The sequence below is a fragment of the Python bivittatus genome, unplaced genomic scaffold, assembly GCF_059951505.1.
Source record: "Python bivittatus isolate LINGU-HERP-01145 unplaced genomic scaffold, Pbiv_v1 ctg000480_np1212, whole genome shotgun sequence".
In the NCBI taxonomy this organism is placed as follows: Eukaryota; Metazoa; Chordata; class Lepidosauria; order Squamata; family Pythonidae; genus Python; species Python bivittatus.
Window position 1 is genome coordinate 96683043 of NW_028277075.1, and position 20357 is coordinate 96703399.

The 20357-nt window shown below is 43.5% G+C and overlaps 1 protein-coding gene across 4 annotated transcripts; it reads right to left on the reverse strand.

Moving 5' to 3' along the window:
- Positions 1-743: 743 nt before the first annotated feature.
- MMADHC (metabolism of cobalamin associated D) lies at positions 744-20068 on the reverse strand. 4 transcript variants are annotated; one of them, XM_088146539.1, is made up of 8 exons: positions 19954-20066; positions 17650-17687; positions 15748-15892; positions 15235-15452; positions 12959-13064; positions 12410-12540; positions 3128-3214; positions 744-1467 (listed from the first exon to the last, which is right to left on the reverse strand). In XM_088146539.1, the coding sequence occupies exons 2-8, from the start codon at positions 17662-17664 to the stop codon at positions 1273-1275; spliced, it is 897 nt and encodes a 298-aa protein (XP_088002665.1). In that variant the 5' UTR covers positions 17665-17687; positions 19954-20066; the 3' UTR covers positions 744-1272. The 4 variants fall into 4 exon arrangements, with proteins under 4 accessions (XP_088002665.1, XP_088002666.1, XP_088002667.1 ...); XM_088146540.1 differs by having other exon boundaries at positions 17650-17716; positions 19954-20059; XM_088146541.1 differs by lacking the exon at positions 19954-20066 and adding an exon at positions 19596-19940.
- Between the last annotated feature and the right edge of the window lie 289 nt (positions 20069-20357).

Genomic DNA, 20357 nt, shown 5'->3' on the forward strand with positions numbered 1-20357 from the left:
CCTCTGCCTGTAAACAAACTACCCCTACACAGCCCCACACTTGGAAGGCGTGCAGGAGGTCAGACAGAAGATCTGCTCCATAAGCGGATGCTGCTTGTTGTTCCATAGGTATTGCAGTTTGTTGATGTATTTAAAACATTTTAATACTACCTTTCAATATAAAATGTCCAGCCCAATCAGATCATTTATTCCTTTTCCTTATTCTGCAGCATCCATAACCCAGGCTTTAGCCAACAGAAGCATATGTTCAGTTGTAGCATCTTCAACTATTGTAAACAAAATGATAGGAAAAAAAAATCAAATGATAGGCATACATTCACACATATCCAAATGATCGATATTATACACCACTCTGCAACCAAGCTGCACATGAGACACGGATCTCAAGCCATCAATGTAATCATGGATTTTTGTAGAAGTTCACTAAATTGGTTTTACCTTCAACTGACAATTCTGATACTACAACCCAAATCCAGTTGAGGAATGTTAACCTGAGACGCCCACGGTACTAGAGATCTTCAATGTAACCTGGCGTGTTGGGCAACTTTAGTGTACCATCTACTCAGAAACAAAATAGCAATCTGTGTTCTACTGTAATGCCTCAAGAGATTACATTTGCTAGTAGGATTCAGCCTATACCTATATTCAAGGAGAGAGCCACAACACGGCAGGGTAGATTCAAGAGATGAACTGCACCTTCAAATATTGCATGCTTACACACAATAGTGTTATGTTTCTCTATGTTTTACCATCAGTAGCAACAGAATCCAAGTTGATCACAATTTTTAAATAATCAAGTTGAGCTATTTTGATCATATTCAAGCAACATATAATACTGCTTCTGGTAAAATAAAGAGTTGAGATAGTTATTTCTTTTACTGACACACTTGTACAACCACATTTTTCTTCTTCAAAGTTATAACCAAAGATGCATAACCAAAGTACTGTGAAAGCACTGTGGATTTGTATTCTCAAGTAAAATTGCCAAGGATGTTTCATTTACATGAGTAAATCAGGATTTCAGAGGCTATATATACAAATCTCAAAAATAAAATGTTGTATTGGTATATAAACCATATACTATGAAACCAAGAATAAATAATAGATCTTTTACTATTTACTATTTATAAATCAGCGTACTCTATCTATCTATCTATCTATCTATCTATCCATCCATCCATCCATCCATCCATCCATCCATCCATCCATCCATCCATCCATCCATGCTTCCCAACAATGTTTATTAACCAACTTTTAAGTGAGAAAATGCTATTAATTGCCACGCAGTTTCTTCATGATAGGGCTGTCAGGGGTAGCATTGGTAAATATGCTTCCAACTAGAACATGAGTTCCCCAGAGATTATGCCGAATAACTTTACAGCAGCCCAGGTCTTCTATAAGAAATCCTAACTGGCGATAACGTTCATCAGTTTCAAAAAGAGTGTTGTTTGTATAAGGGCCAAAGAACTGAAAGGAGAGAAAAAGAATGAAACATAGTATTATAATAGTTTATTTAATTAGTTAAATTCCTGCTTCATGTACTACCCTCTATTTCTGAGACATTATCTGCACGAGGCAAAGAATAGTTGATGTGCAATTATTATCAGCAATATTATGCTCCTAATTTCCACATTATCAAAACAGACTTAATGAATCAACAATATGTTGCAAAGACTGCTGCAGCCCATTCTAGAAAAGGGTGCCTAAACACAGTCAGCATTCACTAATAAAAGTTACAGAAGAAAAAATATGACATCTAGTAAAGGAATATAAAATATTCTAGTCTTTTTTCCCTTTCACATGATTTGGTTTTACACACAGAAATGTCATCCTGCATGATAACTAACAAAATATAAAGAATAATGACAGAGGAGAATCTCAAACACTAGCCCTTGTAATGCATCTCTATCCTGGTCTGAAAAGGAGCATGAATTTAGCATGCATGCAAACAAGCAACAGCCGCTGTGGCACAATCCCAGATTAGGGTGAGGGAAACCCAAGGTCATACATGACATTTGCTAGCTGACTGGGGCCTACTAGTCTCTTGCAATAACATACAGGTAGTCCTCGTTTAACAATGGTAATTGGGGCTGGAATTTCTGTCACTAAGTGATGCAGTTGTAAAGTGCAATGTCACATGACTGCATTGCTTAGCAATGGCAATCCCTGCAGTCCCCATTGCTCCTGTTAAGCAAGGATTGCAGGTCATTAAGTGAGGATCTAACGTGACTGCAACTTGTGACTTCCTGCCGGCTTCCCACAAGCAAAGTCAATGTAGAAACTGGCAGGAAGTTGTAAGTTACAGGTGGCTTGCAAGCAGGCAGGCAGACGGATAAGTACTATGGAGTGAAGCGGGGCGGGGGGTGCTATGGTGAGTGTGCGCAAGCTGGGGAAGGAGTGCTGCTGCGCCATGTATGTGTGGACTGGGAAGAGGGTGTTGTGGTGCCGCCTGAGAGTATGTCGGCTGGGGATACGGTGCTGCTAAGTGAGGTGCAAGTGAGGCTGGGCGGGGGAGGGGGTGCTGCAGCCCAAGCACATGCTACAGAGTAAGAGATCCCTGGGATCTCGTACTGCATAGTGGAGCTCCTCAGGAGAAAAAGTGGTGGGAGTGACTTGCAACCTTCCCTGCCAGCTTCCCCATTGACTTATGGGAAGCTGGCAGAGAAGGATGTAAATGGTGATCATATGACTGCAGGACGCTGCAACTGTCATAAGTGCGAGCTAGCTGCCAAACACCCAGATCACGATCACATGACCGCGGGGGTGCTGGGATGACCGGAACTTTGAGGCCACTTGTAAGTACCACTCATTCAGCACCGTTGTAACTTTGAATGGTTGCTGAATGAGTGGTTGTTAATCAAGGACTACCTGTACCTCAAAAGGCTCTTATATCACTAAGTGTAGAACAGGAAGAACTATGTGCACCAGTTTGAGCTCCTACAATGATAGGTAGGAAATACCATACTAACACACTTATTAAACAAAAATAATTTAGCCCATTAACGCCTTTAAGGGCAACCAGCAAGAACAAACAATTGATGGAGGATTTATACTCTATTGCTAGTTTGCCTAAGTCTGAACATGATTGGTTTTCCTCTTTTTACCATATTTCAACATAAATACTTACTGCTAATCCTGAAGTTGGGTCAATAAAATCTGCCCAATAGCCTTCGGAACACAAAGCATAGCAAATTTCCTTGGCACCGCTGATAAACTAAGAAGAGAGAAATGCAAAAAATGCAAAATACACTTTCTATGTCAAGTACGCATTCACTTCCCTGTACAAAATCAAAGTGCCAATGCTCAGAACGTCAGTTGATCGAACTGAATGACTTGACTTTCCTAACAGGATTAAAATTATTAACCTAGGATTTAGGAGGACATCTTTGTGGTAGTTAATAAAGGATTAATACTTAACAGGGTCTGGGTAATATAATTGCTTTGATTGGTCATTTGAAGTGTGATGTTAATTTTGCTCTTTTAATCTCACAACAATTAAAATTAAGGTAAAATAACTACACACCATCTATTTAATCTATTCTTTTGCCTTGATCAGAAAATAAAAATAATTATCTGGTCCACAATGATAGGGATGCTCTCTAAATCTTTATCAGGTAAAGTAAACCAAATAAGCAAATAAACCCTAAGCTTAAATAAATTTCAGAATACATGCAGAAGTAATGTCTTACTCCCCAAGTGTATCAATTCAGAGAGAAGCCAAAACCAAAGGGCACGTATAACTATGTAGGAGATAACGGTGCTTCTCCCAAACTCCAAATAACATCCAATGTAAAACAGTATTTTAAAATTCAGCAGTGGCTTGAGCTATTTGTAAAGAACATTATTAAGGTTTTACCCAACACATCGATGATTACCTTTTGCACTGTGGTGTATGATATATTAAAATCAAGCCTAATAAAAGGAACATATACTTCAGGAAAAGCTGACAACATCTAGATGGCTTTCAAATATATGAATGGTTTATTAAACCAAATAAGAACAATTTGCCCATGTATGCATTACAAAAAATCATATCAAATCTCTAAACAAAATTTCCAGTTTTGTCTACTCCAGTAAAGGCTTAACTGGTTTCAGTGCTTCTCTTTTTTGCAGTGTCTGAAAAGAATCAATACTTGTACTTTGCCTTATTATGTGATATTAAGTTAAAAATAAATTTAAACTGACTCTCAAGCAAATTGCAAGATTAAAAAGATGAATGATCTGACTTTGAATCAACTGCTATGTGTTAAAGATGGAATGTTTGTCTTGGTTTTATCTGTAGTATCTAGAATCTATTAAATTATCAAGAACTCTGAATTTTTTCAAGCATGGGGTTAGCTAAGAGTTTATCATAGAACAGTGGAAAGAGCTGCCTATCAATATAAGAACTTCAGGTGGTCCTCACCTAACAACCACAATTGGGACCGGAATCTTGGTTGTTGAGTAGAGCGGTTATTAAGCGAGATGCCCACATGACTCTTTCACTCAACGACCGCAATCTGGGCACTCCCGGTTGTGGTTGTGAGAAGGCAGGGAGAAGTGAGGGCCTCAAACGAACCATGTTTGCTAGGGGAGAGCGCTGTGCACCATGGGGCAGCCTTGGGGGGACGGCAGGAGGGAGGATGGGCAGAAGGCACACTCGCACCAGAGTGGAGAGGGACGGCAGGAGGGAGGAAAGACTGCAGGCAAAAGGCACGTTCGCACCAGAGTGGAGAGAAACGGCAGGGGGCGGCTGTCGGGTCAAGTGGGGATTGGAATGTGTATTGCGCTGATTGAGTGGAATGTCTGCGGTTTTGCGGTTAATTAGCGGCGCTCCGGGGCGGTAAAAAAGGTGAGATTGTGAGCCAAGCCCTCGTAGGAGGGGGAGGACAGATAGGGGTTATAAAAACCTGTCAGACCTTGCTTCGGGGTTCCTCCATTGCTGCGGGAGGGACCCACCTTTGCAAACGTGCCCAATAAAAACTTCTGTCTACTGGACAACCGAACCCGTGTCTGTCGTTTTCTGACAAAATTGGCGAGCCAGGCAGGAGTCCTCGACGTGGACCGGACTGTGGGGAACCGGTGAGTAATCGGCCGTAACACCCCGTTGAGGTGTCTCCCGTTTTCCCCGGAGTCGGGTCCGGGACGGGACTCCAATCGCCAGTCAGACAGAAGTAAAGAGGAAGTCGGCCGACGAGGGGACCTCCGGGAGGTCTGGTGAGTACAACCTACCCATAATCTCGGGGAGATTAGCGTGGTTATGAGGCGTTGGACGCCGCAAGGGGACAGAAGAGTCCGGGACCTTCTGTAAGGTGGGAAACGTAGTCAGGAAGGATGGGTAAGGCGCAGAGTAAGAGTGTAAGGCCAGGGGCCAGTGGGAAAAACGCAGTAGGGGGAATCCCCACGGATTCTCCATTAGGACAATTGTTGCAACAATGGGAGACACCCTGGTTGTGTCCATTCACCAGGGGTCTGGAAAAACCGACCATGATAACTTTGTGCACTAAAGAATGGCCAAAATATCCACTAGTGGACCCCGAATTCCCCTACCATTGGGATACTCTTGGAATCCCCAGTAATTACTGGGTGACCCAACTAAAAAACTACATTGTGGAGCATAAAATGTTAACACAGGAACCCTATGTGGAAGTCTGGTTCCATGTTCATTGGGAGGGGCCTCGACCCAAGTTAGCCAAAATTTTTGTCCAAAAAGAACAGGAGGATGAGGAGGACCTCTGGCTGACTGGACCTCAATGGGGGCCGCCACCTCCTCCTCCTCCTCCTCTTCCTACCGCTCCCCCTCCGGCACCCCCACCCTATCCCGGGCTGCGGAAAGAGCTGGACCAGCTGAACCAAGACATTCAGAACTTGCCCTTTAGTCTAAGGTCGGCCAGTGCCTTCCCCGTCCGGGAAGTCCCGAACGGAACGAACGCACAGGGGGTGACCGTCACCAGTTACGTAACGGTTCCCATCAAACCCAGTGAGTTGAGGGAATTAAAAAAGACCCTCCCTCGTATGCAAGAGAACGCCCATACCGCCGCCGAACAATTGGAACTTTTTCTCGGCCCGGTGGAATATTCCTGGGGGAACTGAATTACATTTTAGCCCACCTCTATACACCAGAAGAGAGGGGCCAGATTCGGCGAGCTGCGCTCGGGGCTTGGGAGCGAAGGAATGCAAATGTCCCAAATGCCCCGGCCGCGAATACTAAATTCCCTCTGGCAGACCCAAATTGGGATCCCAATAATGCTGAACATCGGGAGAACATGAGAGGAGTTTCCCCCTGTACGACTAGGGGGGTCATGGTTCCCCAACCGGGACCCACGGGGAACCCTTGGTAAACATCACGGTGGGTCCCACCGGCGAGGAACAGCAGTTCCTCGTGGACACCGGAGCCTCTCGAACATCACTGTGCCAACCGGGACCCACGGGATTGCGAAATCCCGGGGCGCGTCGGTATCGGTGATGGGGGTGGGAGGCTCTCCGGTCAAGGCAAACGTACTGGAGGAAGTGAGACTGGAGTGGAATGGGAAGGAGGTAACTGCAGATGTGTTACTGATCCCACAGGCGAGAGTGAACCTGCTGGAAAGGGATCTAATGGGTAGTCTAGGAATGGAGTTGTGGAATGTGGAACAGGCAGAAAGGATGTGTTTGTTGCGGGAGGCGGACGTGGAGGTAGTGAACCCTGAGGTATGGGCAGGGGAGGGGGGGCGGGTCGGTTTCGCATAGCCCCAATTAGCATCCCCTTGAAACCAGGGGTGACGGGTTTGCGGCAAGCCCAATACCCGCTGTCCCGGGATGGGAGGCGCGGGCTGAAGCAACAACTGAGATGGACGGTGCTGCCCCAGGGGTACACCGAGAGCCCCTTCTTGTTTGGACAGGCATTGGAAGAGAAACTCCAGGGGTTCCGGGCCCCGGGGGGTTCTCGGGTGCTGCAGTATGTGGATGATTTGTTGGTGTCTGGAGAGAAGGAAGTAAAGGTGAGAGAAGACTCAGTGGCTTTATTGAACTGGTTGGTTGAGGAAGGATTGAAGGTGTCAAAAGGGAAGGTCCAATTTGTGGAAAGGGAGGTCAAGTATTTAGGACATGTACTCCGGAAGGGCGAGAAGTTGATTGATCCTTCTCGGATACAGGGGATAATGCAGTTGAAGCCCCCTCATACTAAAACGGAGGTGCGGCGGTTTCTGGGTCTAGTAGGATATTGCCGGCTATGGATAGATGAGTACATGAGCAAGGCTCAGTTTCTGTATGCGAAGTTGAAAGGATCATCTGACAGGGTAGAATGGACAGAGAGGGACACAGAGAAGTGGGGAGAATTACGAAGGAGCCTGGTGACGGCCCCGGCTCTGGCTCTACCGAACCTGGCCCTCCCCTTTCACCTGTACGTTACAGCCCATGGGGGAACCGCCATTGGAGTGCTGACTCAGAGACGGGCTGGGAAATATCAACCAGTGGCCTTCCTGAGCAAAGCCCTAGAACCGGTGGTGAGGGGATGGCCGACTTGTGTGCAGGCAATGGCTGCCGCTGCTGTGCTAGTGACAGAAGGGAAAAAACTCACTTTTGGGAGCCCCATGTTTGTCCATTCACCCCATCAGATCTTAAGTGTGCTTAGTCAGCAGGCGGCTGCTTGGATGACAGAAGGAAGGATGTTGAAATATGAGACAGTTCTCCGGATAAGTCCTGATGTGGTGGTAGGAACAGACAGGAATTTGAACCCAGCGGAGTTTCTTGCGGGGGAGCGGAAAGAATGGGAGCCGGCGGAGCACGAGTGCTCCACCCTGTTGCAGCTGCAAACAAAGACCCGGGAGGACCTGCAGGAGGTCCCGCTGGAGGAGGGTGAGGTCTGGTTTGTGGATGGGTCTAGCCGAGTAGAGCAGGGACAAAGGAAGTCAGGATATGCGATAGTGACGGCGGAGGGAGAGACAATAGAGAAGGGGGCACTACCAGCGGACTGGTCGGCTCAGCTGTGTGAAGTGCACGCTTTGAAACGGGCACTAGAGTTGGGAAAGGGAGTGTCCCTCACTGTCTACACAGACTCGCGATACGCCTGGGGAGTAGTGCACACTTTCAGGAAAATTTGGCTGGAACGGGGTTTACTCACAGCTGCTGGAAAGGGAAGGTTGCAGGGAGGAAGCAGGTCATTGGGTTACAATTGAGGGGACCCCAGTAGTGAGCCGTGCTGACATGAGGGGGATGGTGGAGAAACTGCATGAAGGGTCTCACTGGGGGGTGCAGGCTTTGGTAGACACTGTAAAGCCTGGGGGTTCGATGGGAACTCCACACCCCTTGGCATCCTGACTCCAGTGGAAAAGTGGAAAGGGCCAACGGGGTGTTGAAGCAACATCTCACCAAACTGGGATTGGAAACAGGGCTATCTTGGACAAAGACACTTCCGGTTGCCCTGCTTCGAATGCGGACAGCCCCTCGCAAGGATGTGGGGGTCTCCCCGTTCGAGTTGATGATGGGAAGACCTTTCCTGGCTCCAATGGGAGAGCCTATCCCCGAGCTAAAGGATGCCTTCCTAAGAAAGTATCTCTTGGTACTGTCACAATCTCTCTTGTCTCTAAGAAAACAGGGACTCCTCGCTCAATGGCCCCCTTGCTGAAAGACCAACACCCCCACAAGCCAGAGGATTGGGTCCTGATAAAGACGTGGAAGGATGAGAAGCTGAAACCATCTTGGGAGGGACCATACCAAGTTCTCCTGACAACTGAATCAGCGGTTCGGACCCGACAGGGGGGTTGGACCCACTACCATCGGGTTAAGCGAGCTCCCGACCCCCGACCATGGACTGCCCAACCGGGAGACGGACTCAAAGTAAAACTTAAAAGGAACTGAACTAAGGCAGGGGAGGAGATGACCAACATAAAGGCGTAGAATTGGCACAGACAGCTTTGATCACTGGGGATGATCCCCGTGGGGGGGGGATGTTCTATCATTTTGGGTCTTCTCCCATACCAAGACCCTGGACTAATCAAAGGCAAATGGCTCTAAATCTCTTGGGGATAACCAATGCAACTCAATGTGTATATTTCAACAATACCCAGAACCGTACCCCCCGTTGCCCTCAAAAGGTCCTGCTTTCACTTGTGGAGGAGTCTATAATATCCCTTACGCCTCAACCCCTCTATACCTACCTAAAGGTTTCTTTTTGTTATGTGGACATGAAGCTTACACCTATGTTCCAGCCTATAGTTCAGGGGGCCCTTGTGCCATAGGGCGCCTGACCTCTCTATATGCCCTGCCTCCAATGCAAGCACACCCATCAAAAGAAAAAAGAAAAAGGGAGCTGCCATCTGATTGTGAGAGTGATGTGACACTCTTGTCCGAAACAGAAGCCATGGCTCTGGCCCTCTCCTTAGTAGGGGTCCCTGCACTAAGCGGAAGAGCTTACCTGGACCTAAGGAAGGTGGCCTGCCTCCTGGCTAAAAGTGTCAACCTTACATCCTCTCTCATTGCAGCCCTCACTGAAGAAGTCACTGAAATCAGGAGGGCGGTCATTCAAAATCGGATAGCTATAGACTATCTCCTATTAAGGGCAGGACAAGGCTGTGAATCTTTTCAAGGTCTTTGTTGCTTTAACCTAACCAACAATGAGAATTATATTGAAGCAAAACTAGCCAAGTTGAAGACCTTAGCCTCTCGCATATCCGAGGATCCAGAGGGATGGAATTGGTCGTGGCTCACTAGTTGGTTACCTAACTTTGCTTGGTTAAAACAAACTTTCTGTACTAGCTATTGGCTTCATTGCCTTACTGGTCCTAGTATGTTGCTTAATGCAATGCCTCCCTGCTTGTGGGAATTACCTGTCCCAGTGTGTGAAGCCCCGGGTCCGGGACGAGAGAGCAATCCTGTTAGCCAGGTTTGAGGCCCAACAGAGGCGTGAAAAGAAAAAGGGGGGATTGTGAGAAGGCAGGGAGAAGTGAGGGCCTCAAATGAACCATGTTTGCTAGGGGAGAGCGCTGTGCACCATGGGGCAGCCTTGGGGGGGACGGCAGGAGGGAGGATGGGCAGAAGGCACACTCGCACCAGAGTGGAGAGGGACGGCAGGAGGGAGGAAAGACTGCAGGCAAAAGGCACGTTCGCACCAGAGTGGAGAGAAACAGCAGGGGGCGGCTGTCGGGTCAAGTGGGGATTGGAATGTGTATTGCGCTGATTGAGTGGAATGTCTGCGGTTTTGCGGTTAATTAGCGGCGCTCCGGGGCGGTAAAAAAGGTGAGATTGTGAGCCAAGCCCTCGTAGGAGGGGGAGGACAGATAGGGGGTATAAAAACCTGTCAGACCTTGCTTCGGGGTTCCTCCATTGCTGCGGGAGGGACCCACCTTTGCAAACGTGCCCAATAAAAACTTCTGTCTACTGGACAACTGAACCCGTGTCTGTCGTTTTCTGACATGGTCATTAAGCAATCTCCTGGATCGTTAAGCAGAGAGAGCAAAAGAGCTGTCTGCTGAAGGATTTCAGCTCAGTGCAGAGCTGAAATCCTCCCAGCAGGCAGCTGTTTGACAGCGAAATGGTTTCTTCAGGACTTGAGCTCCATTCCTACCCACTGCTGAGTGGGGAGGGGAAACCCCTTGGCAGTGCAAAGGAATGGAATTCCTTCACACCACCAAGGGGTTTCCCCTCCCCCCTATAAACAGAGGGGAAATCCTTGGTAGGGCTAGAGGACCAGAGCTCAAATCTTCAGAATTTGAGCTCTGTTCCTGCACAGTGCCACATCCCCTCCGCTTGCAACCTTCCCTGCTGGCTTCCAATGGGGAAGCTGGCAGAGAAGATTGCAAATAGTGATCACATGATCGTGGAGTACTTAGCAACTGGTCATAAGCGTGAGCCAGTTGCCAAGTGCCCAAAATGCAGCCATGTGACTGTAGGGGTGCGTGCAACGTTTTACGATGGCCATGCTTTACGGGCTGTAGAGCACCCTTTCTGAGCCGATGTAACTTTGAACCATTGTTAAACGAATGATTGTTAAGCAAGGACTACTTGTATGTGTTTTTTTTTTGAAAAAAGTCAAAGAAGAGTTTTAAGCAGTAATGGTTAAAAATTTTGGAACTGTTCTGTTTAGAACACAATTCACCAAGCTCTTTTTATTTTTCCTTTAAAAATGATTATTATTATGAATATTAAGTCTGAAGTTACATTATTTCACTAACTGATATGTGCATGCATGTATGTATACTTTTCTTTTAATTAATTCAGTCCAATACCATTTTTTTAAAAAGTTAGAAAAAAATGAGTTGTACCCAGTACTTGTACAAAGGGAAAGCAATATTTTTCATCAAAGACATACACAGGCTACATATATGCAGTATTTTAAACTTAACTCAACCCACAATTCATTCTAATAATATCTAATTCATCAACTTCCAAACTATAAATTATACAGTAAAGTAATATTGCTTCACTTATATGGAATCAATAAACACTAAGGCTATGCAACTCATTCCGTCAGGCATCTTGCTCGTAAGTGAGCCACTCTTCTGAGTCCATATCTAGAAGCCAGAAAGCAGCTTCATTCTCCCTCCAATGATCCTCCCGTATAATAAGATAATTACAGCTCCAAATGCTTTAAAATGAAATTAAAGGAACTATTTCTAGCAGTTAACTACAAGCTATTGTTACAATTATTCAAGCAGAAATGGAAAACAACACTCTCAAAATGTGAACATTTCTTTTAAATAGACACGTTCAGCAAATAACATTTTATGGAGAATACCAGCAGTAAACACTGACATCTGTTGGAACATAATTACTGACTCCTTAAAGCTAAAGTGGTTAAAAGGGAACCGTGAAAAAGAATGACCTCTAGTGGCAACTTTGCATACGGGCAGAGCTAAATGTAGCTTTTATTTAAGCAAGTACCAACAAGCTTTCAGATGAAACCCTTAATTTAGTATACAAAATGAAAAACATTAGATGTCGTCATGTGATGCTAGGAATGAGTATGCATAAAATTATTAGGAATAGTGCTCTCTTGTGAACAATCGTAATAACTTTCAAACATAAGATTCAAATGATTAATCATGTGCGTATGGGCATTGGTATGTGTATACGTGTGTGTGTGCATATCGTTTTTATAAAGGAGGTTGGCTAACAGTTAAAAAAAGTAACATCTCTTCCGAATTGAACTTGATTTTTGGTGACACCATGGATATATCTAGGTAGTTCTTTTTGGCTTATGCAATTTATTAAAATAACCTTCTTTTCAAGTATGCTTTACATTCCTAAAGAATGCTTTACATTCTTTGAGCACACTGGGTTAGGAATGTATGTATGTATGTATGTATGCGTACCCAAATATAAAAACAGAACACAACAAAAATAATATAGCAATGTATTTGAGTACCCAAATATAAAAACAGAACGAAAAACACACACAGAATCAGTAATGGAAAGTAATTACATTTGATCATCCTAAGCCAATGAGACTTACATTTTCAATAAGAACTTCTCGTTCATTTTCTACCTCTTCACTCCATGCAGTCATATCATTTAGAGTTTTCTGTGTTACTGTTAGTACCGTTATGTTACTGGAAACGACGTCTGGAAACATTGACTCAAAATCTACAAAAAATAGAGTATCAATGAAATAATTGAAATAATTTTTCCCAATAGCCTAATTCCACACTGTTGTCCCAAGTTGTACAAAAATCCTTAACATTACAGTAACATTATTACTCAGCCTCCAGCAACCACAAGGAAGATACATTTGCTCTGTAAAGGCCTATTCTTTAACTGCTGCACTAAATATTTGCTCATGTAGAAAATTGCTCTAGGATTAAAAAAAAAGGCAAAAGAAAATTAATTTAAAAGAAAGCTAATTCAAATGTACTGAAACCCCAAGAAAACTCACCAAGTTACCATGCTAGTTATAAATGTTACTTAAACTGCAAATCTATGCATGTTTTTCTTCAAGCTACAATTCTATACACTCTCCTTTTTAATAATTAACATTGTGGAAAGATGTGGGGTAAACCCATACCTTTGCGCAACAGTTCTGGGCATGTTTGTATCACACATTCTACTTTTGCAGTTTCAAAATAACTTTTGGCATCGGCAATGTCTTGTTTATTAACAGCATTACTGCTCTGAAAAAACAAAAAGAGGTAACTTTTGAATCTAATACAAACCATTGGTTAGAAAATATCTGATTTATTTTAACATTTTATTTCAGTTCTTGGAATTCTAAGATTCAGCAAAGAGATACATTACTTAACATTATTTAACATTTAGCATGTGAAGTACATTTGAATTCTTGACAAGCTACCAGCCAGTACTGTAACATACCAGCGAGAGTCCATTTGCACATAGTTTCAAAATTCCGAGCTAAGTTTTATGCCTGATTTTTACGTTTCTGTGATTTTGTAATTTTTTTTTTTTTTTTACGGTTAGCTGTTCAGACTTTAAGACTGGAGCAGCATATACATTTTGTGAAGTAAATCAACAAGGTTCAAAGATACAGTTGAAGATACATTTGTTGTTTGGTCTCTTAGTAACTTCAGCAATTCTGTCATTAAAGGACCATTAAGCATTTAAAAAACAAACAAACAAAAAGCAAACCATAAAGGCATTTTTGCTCTTGGTATGAGTGTTTGGTGCGACTGTTTAATACTGATTTTTCAAATTCTATTTCAAAACCTTGTGATGCATTCCCCAGTGAAAAGAAGAATACTGAAAGGGTTCTTTGCCCATCACAACTGAACGTATAATGTGCAGATAAAGGGAGTGCTGATTATTCTAGGATGAACACTGATTTTTGGTAGAATAGCAATGAAAGTCAACAGATTATGCCAGAAATCAAAATGAACTACAGCAAATCTTTTAAACCCTCCCCAGTATATTGAAGCTACTAATGGGCAGATGTTCTTTCAAAGTATGCAGTTGGGAAACAATTGATTATCTATAAGTAAGTATGATATCAACTGAAAAATTAAATGTTCCTCCAACATATCTAAAGATATGGAGAAAACAGAAAAATAATTCCTTTTCTCTTCCCTTCCCTTCGCAAATCCACCTCTCTATGAAATGATTTGTGATGTCACTATAGCCAGTCCTGATTATGCTTTATTTATTTATTTATTTATCAAATTTGTCACTGCCCATCTCATTAAAAAGCGACTCTAGGTGGTTTATAGGGGAGATAAAATCAATTAAAATACAGTACAATATAAAAACAGTCTTAAATAAATAATAAATAAATTCCAAGAAATGATGGAATTGGCAAGTAGCAGAGGGAGCATCATCAGGGCACCAGCCAGCCCCAGGATTGATTAGAGCTCTTATCGCCCCACAAAAGCTAGCAGAGCCAGGTCTTTAGTCCTTTCCGGAAAGCCGAGAGGGTAAGGGTCTGCAGCACCTCTGGAGGGAGAATATTCCCAAGGGTGGGGGCAACAGCAGAGAAGGTTCTCCTCCTGGGCTCCACCAGCTGACATTTTCTCGCTGATAGGGTCTGCAACATGCCCTCTCTGGTATGTGTTGCACTTAATGAGCAAAGCTAGTTGTATATTTCAAGTTTCCTATTTTGGCTAAGATGTAGACGTAGGCCACAATTTTATATAGCAGGAGTAAGCTGGTGGGAACATCTGGAATCCCAAATTGGTGAAGACTGCCTAATTGATTTAAATTTTTGTTTTTTAATCAACCAAGGCAATTATGTATATCCAAAAGAATGGGAAAAGTTTTGGCACTGACAGAATGTATATATCCTAAAACAAGGTCTAACAATCATTTACTCAGATCCCCCCCCTCCCCCAGTAAGTTCTAAAACAACCTCCGGAAATTATTTTCTATCAGAAAAATCCATGCCGAGACCGTTTTTTTACCTAAAAATATATAATTTTTACATTTACTATTAAGTATAATTACTCATGTGGATTTTGGCTTCCTGCCCTCCTCCCCTCCAGTTGGCAACATGATCATCATGGGTTCTGTTGGTTTTTGTGAATAGATAAAATAGTCACTATTCAGAAAACTAGATTATTTTAACCAATGAGACACATTCAGAAACTAAGAAGGCTGAAAGACTTCAAAATAATAAATTGTGATCAAACTAAATCCACAGAAGATAACCTCTTGACTTACATCTGTGCTCTGTGAGGAATGTCTGGCCTAGCAATTGCTATGTGGATGATAAATTAATATGCAAATTGAAGTCTAAGGTAAAGATGCACCTAGGACTTCTTGTGCCATGCACCAATAGAAGTAGAGAACAAATTTCTAGATTTGGGTCTCACCTTCCCAGGATATTTCCACTCTTACCTGCAACTCGTTGACATACTGAGCCATCACAAATTCATGCCTTTCACTTGCCAAGGGTTCCATTAAGATATCAGGCAATTTTTTATGAACGTGTCTTGTCTTCTGAAATGCCGTACCATTTAGATGACAGTCAAAACCTATGTTACCAGGTAGCTGAAATCTTTGGTCCTGGGGACCAAAAGGTCCCATTACTTCATCTGGCCACACAGTTTTTGGACCTGAGAAAAATTAAGTTAGTGTCATTTTAAAGCACACACGTACGCAATTGTTTTCAGCTGTAAAGGACAATTTTGCTTTTTGAATGTTGCTGCTTAGAAGTAGAAGCATATAGTTCAATAGAAACTGAAAAAAGTGTGTCCTATTTATCTCAGTGGAAGTTGGTTCTCAGTAAATGCTTGAAGTTGGGCTATAAGTACCAAAAGACAGAGCTTACTGAAAATATGTATGATGTTTTTCTATAAAGAGATGTTTTTTTAAAGTTCATTAAGGTGAGAAAATTGGAATTTTCCTTACATATGTCAGGAGGTGCTGCAGCAACAGAAGGCTCATCTGAGCCAGATGATCCTGCTGTGGAAAAAGCCTTGGGAGTTACAACCCTTCTAACCAAAGAATAAAATCCTGGCAGGTATGTCACCAGTCTAGCTCTGTTACAAAGTACCTAAAGGGGACACAAAGAAAATTGAAGGCAGCACAGGTTGCATATGAAAACAATGACTTAGATCATAGAGTCTTGTTCCACAACAGCTGGTGCAGATATGGAACATATGATAGTGAGGCCTTGATTGAATGGCCCCCCATGGGATTACAGAGGCAGTGGAGCAAGTTTCCTCCTGGCTATTCCACTGAAGTAACAGACAAGTCCACCGTAGTACTCTGGATGAGGGACATCATGACACATATGCTGGAAATGAGTGCCATGACGGACTTCTCAGACTTAACAGACTTTTGGGAAGAAGGGACACCTCTTCCCTCCAAAGGATCCATTACAACAAGGATTCCCATCCTTGAATTTTGCTTGTCAGTTTCCTATATTAGCAGTTTTTAAAAATACTTTGAAATGTGTGAAAAAAAAATCAAAATTTTAGATGGAGTTTTGCACAAGATTTATCATACAGTACCATATCTAAATAAACAGTATATACTAAGATTACATTAAAACACATACAGATAGTCCTCATTTAGCAACCACAATTGGGACCACCAGCTCAGTCGTTAAGCAAAATGGTCACAAGGTGAAACTGCAACTGTGCTTATGATCTTACTTCAGCTTTCCCTTGCTTTGCAGACCTGCGAAGGTCATAAATGCAAGGATTGGTCACAAAGTTACTTTTTCATCACTGTTGTAACTGTAAACAGTCACAGGCAGTCACAGACTGTATGAGGCAGTCACTAAATGAGGACTATCTGTACATGAAAAATGATGGAATATCTACAAAGGATATTAAAAGATAAAATAATATATATGTATGCCAGTTCTTCCTCTGGCAAAGCTATTACATAGGATAGGTGACAAGTTAGTTAAACCAGTTTATCTGGAGATAGCACATTTCTTATTACAAAGTTGGCAGGCCAGTTTAAGATAAGCTGAACATAGTGTTTCACCATTCTTTAACTGGCAGGAAATTTAACCCAGCCCCCTGCATTCCTTTATCAACCATACTCCTAGACTCAAAAGTCTGATAAGAACAAGGCCAGAAAATTATTAGAACACAAACTAATAAAAACATGGCTTGTTTTTCTTCTTTAATCTGAACATGGCCTGAATCAATAGGGCTCAGATATCTGGTACCATCTCAGTGTAGGTTACTGTACAGCCTAATAATGACAAATGCCAACATAATAGCCACTGTACTAATGATCATTTGGCTGACAACCTACTAAAATTCTGATCTTACTATTTCCCCCATCTTTATACATTTGCCAATGGAACTTTAGTCAAGTTTATTTTTTAATTAAAACTTGTGGGTGGAAGATTGCAACACAAGCTATGTTCCTGGTTGCCACATAAAGTATTGTAGGGGTTTCTAGATCAAGGACAAAAAAGGCTATAGTAACACATGAATCACTTCTTCCCATCATCTACAGTGGGCTGCTATATTGAAACAAAGAACTGCAATTATTTGTAGATGCATCATGAAAACATACACAGTATTAACTATTTTAACATTATTAAAAATATATGAATTATGCATTGGTTTCTCATTATACTTGAGAGATCTGAACCAAAAACATTGTGTAATATTTTTATAATAGGGTTAAACATACTAGTTCCAATACTATATATATATAATCACTTTGCATTGTGTCTTTTTCCTTGTTACTGATCTCACAACAGAAAATTAAAAAAACAACAACACCCTTACATACAGGTATATTTATTTGACTGGTATCATAAAAATTAGCTGCATTACTTACACTGGCCATTTCCATGGTTTTCTTTGTTTAAAGAAACTCTGAAACAGAGACATACAGAAGAGTGGATCTGAAACACAATTTAGTAATCATGGCACAGTATTATGTAATATATTAAAAATAAATTCTTCAGTTGATAAATGATTAAATCTGAACAGCATTCATCAGAATGCAGTCCACTTTACAGCCATTTTAATAGAGAAGCATGCACACAAGATTTCATTTGGATCTAATGGGGCAGGATATGACTCCTAATATCCAGGTTCTTTATGAGTTGTGAAAAAAAAGAGCATTCCAACTCATAGAAGACTGAACATGAATTATGAAAATAGAAGCCACTTGTTTTAAAGTTCATTATATGCTTTATTAGAGATATATCCATAGGACTTACTTGGCTAGAACACTGCTTTTATACACACATACACACACACACACACACACACAAACACACTCAATTCAACAAGTTCAGGAATGAACTTGTGATTGTGAGATATTACATCATTCCCTTGAAAGTCTTACAAATAGGAACATGGTTCCCTTTTATTCTTCTTTTTCAACATTAGCACACTAAATATTCTGACAACAGGTTTCAACCTTTATATGGCCAAACAAAATATTTTAAGTTGGTGAATTGTGAGTGATGTGCATAATTACTGAGAAAGAAGTCATCCAGGCTAATCAAATGGGGTTCCTTAGTTAAAGAATCCAGATACAACACTTCGTATCTTCTATCTTCTTTTCAAATCATTTTTGTTCATCTATATTCAGCCTTCTCTGCCTTTTTCCCTCTTACTATGGCCTTCCCCAGTCTGAGGCCTTCCGCATGTACCTGATAAGAGCTCCAATCAATCCCAGCTTGTAGGGCACCAGATTAAAGAAAGTAGTCAAAAAAGAAAGTTAATAATTCCAAGTGCTGTCTAAGGCAGACTAAATGGTCCACAATGCTAAATATATTTAGAACCAGATAAGCATCCGCTGCTCCCTTTAACAATTTTGTTGCATTCACAATCAGGTATATGTGTCTCTTTTGGACACAGTATGCCTAGATCTAGCTCTCCGGAGAAGGTTCTAATGCTGGGAAAGTCGGAAGGAAAGAGAAGAGGATGACCAGCAGCAGCGTGGATGGTCCCCATTACAGTGGCAATGAATGCATTGGTTGGAAGGTCAGAAGGACCAGGTTAGGGAGAGATGACCTCCAGAAAATCTATCTGTGTGGCTGCTAAGAGTTGACACCAACCTGATGTCACATAATCAGTCCATCAATGTGTGCTTGTATCTAATGGAGTGGACCAAACAGGCATTCATACAGCTAGTGTCTTTGACATCTTTGTGAAACACAGCCAGGATCAGGCAGACAGACATAAACGGGAGGGGGGTGTGCATGAGCCCACCTAATTGCTGAGGACATTGCTAAGGAATTCCCAGGGACGGCGCCAGACTTCCCATCTCCGTTAGGATTTGTAAAACGGCGGCCCTTCTTGGAGACTGAAACTGGCGCAAAGTCCCATGCTGCTGCGGAGGCGGCGGCGCCGGCGCCGGCCCTTTGAAGGGCTGCGCGGAGAGCCGCGTCCCGTCCTTCCGCACAAGCTCTGTGACGCTGCCGCCGCCCCCCCCCCCCCCGCATCATCGCCTAGAAGCTCCTCGACCTGCCACCTTCTGGACGTGCAGGGCGGCAGCCCCCCTAATCCCCAGCCACTGGGGACTCTCCCCTGGAGGCATCCCGCTCCCGGAGCATCCCCCAGTCGCGACCTCGGATGCGATGCTCCGCCGGGCTCGCTGGCGCGCAACAACTCCCTTCCGAGGAAAAGCGCGGGGCTGCCCAAGCGGCTGCCCCCGACAGGAGACCAACTCGGGTCTCTTACTTCTAGGTAACACATTCCCTAAACCACCCGCACCCCCAGCAAGGACACACACACACACAGATACACAAACACATGCCCAGAAGTTACTCCGGCAAAGGCAGGCACTGCGCGACTTCGGTTGCTTCGCAGATGATTCAGGTGAATCGGGGAGCCCACGTCCCCAGTTTAGAGGAACAGCTCATATGCCTCATATGCTTCGGGGTGAGACACGAATTTCGGGTGGGACCGAGCTTGGGAACACAGGCGGCCAGTCCCTAGTGAGAAGCGGCAAAGTTTCTTAGGGCGGCGATAGTTTAAGAGGGGCATTTCGCAGGCTGGCAATACGAGCCGAGCCGCCGGAGGAGGGGATGAGAAAGCCAAGCAAAAGAGAGCAAAGCCGAGGAGAAGCCCGTTTGGGGGGAGGGGGAGAAGCATCCAGGGAAAGAGCAACAACTGAGCGCCTTACCGCCTCCTTTCAGTGTCTGTTGCCTCCCGCAAAATGGAAGTCCAGGGAAGCCAGTCGATTATCGCGCTCATCGATCCAGAGTTGGGGAAGAGACGGTCGCTTTTGTGCGCCGGATTGGGGGCAGGCGGAACGAATGGAGCCACTATGCGTTGGCAGAGCGAGAAAGAATGACGAATCCTAGGAAGGCAAAGTTAATCGCGCTCGGCTTTATCGATAGAGACGGCAGCCTGGAGAGGATCGGGACAATCAAATCGAGCACCGGTGAATGGATTGTCCCGCGTTTCTTTCTTCTCCCTCCAAGAGCGAATTGGCGTGGAAGTCTGTAGGACTTATTGTCACGTTCGGAGTGTAGAATTGCGGGATTTGTGGACAAAGGCACTCTTTAAGAAGGAAAGATGAGAGAT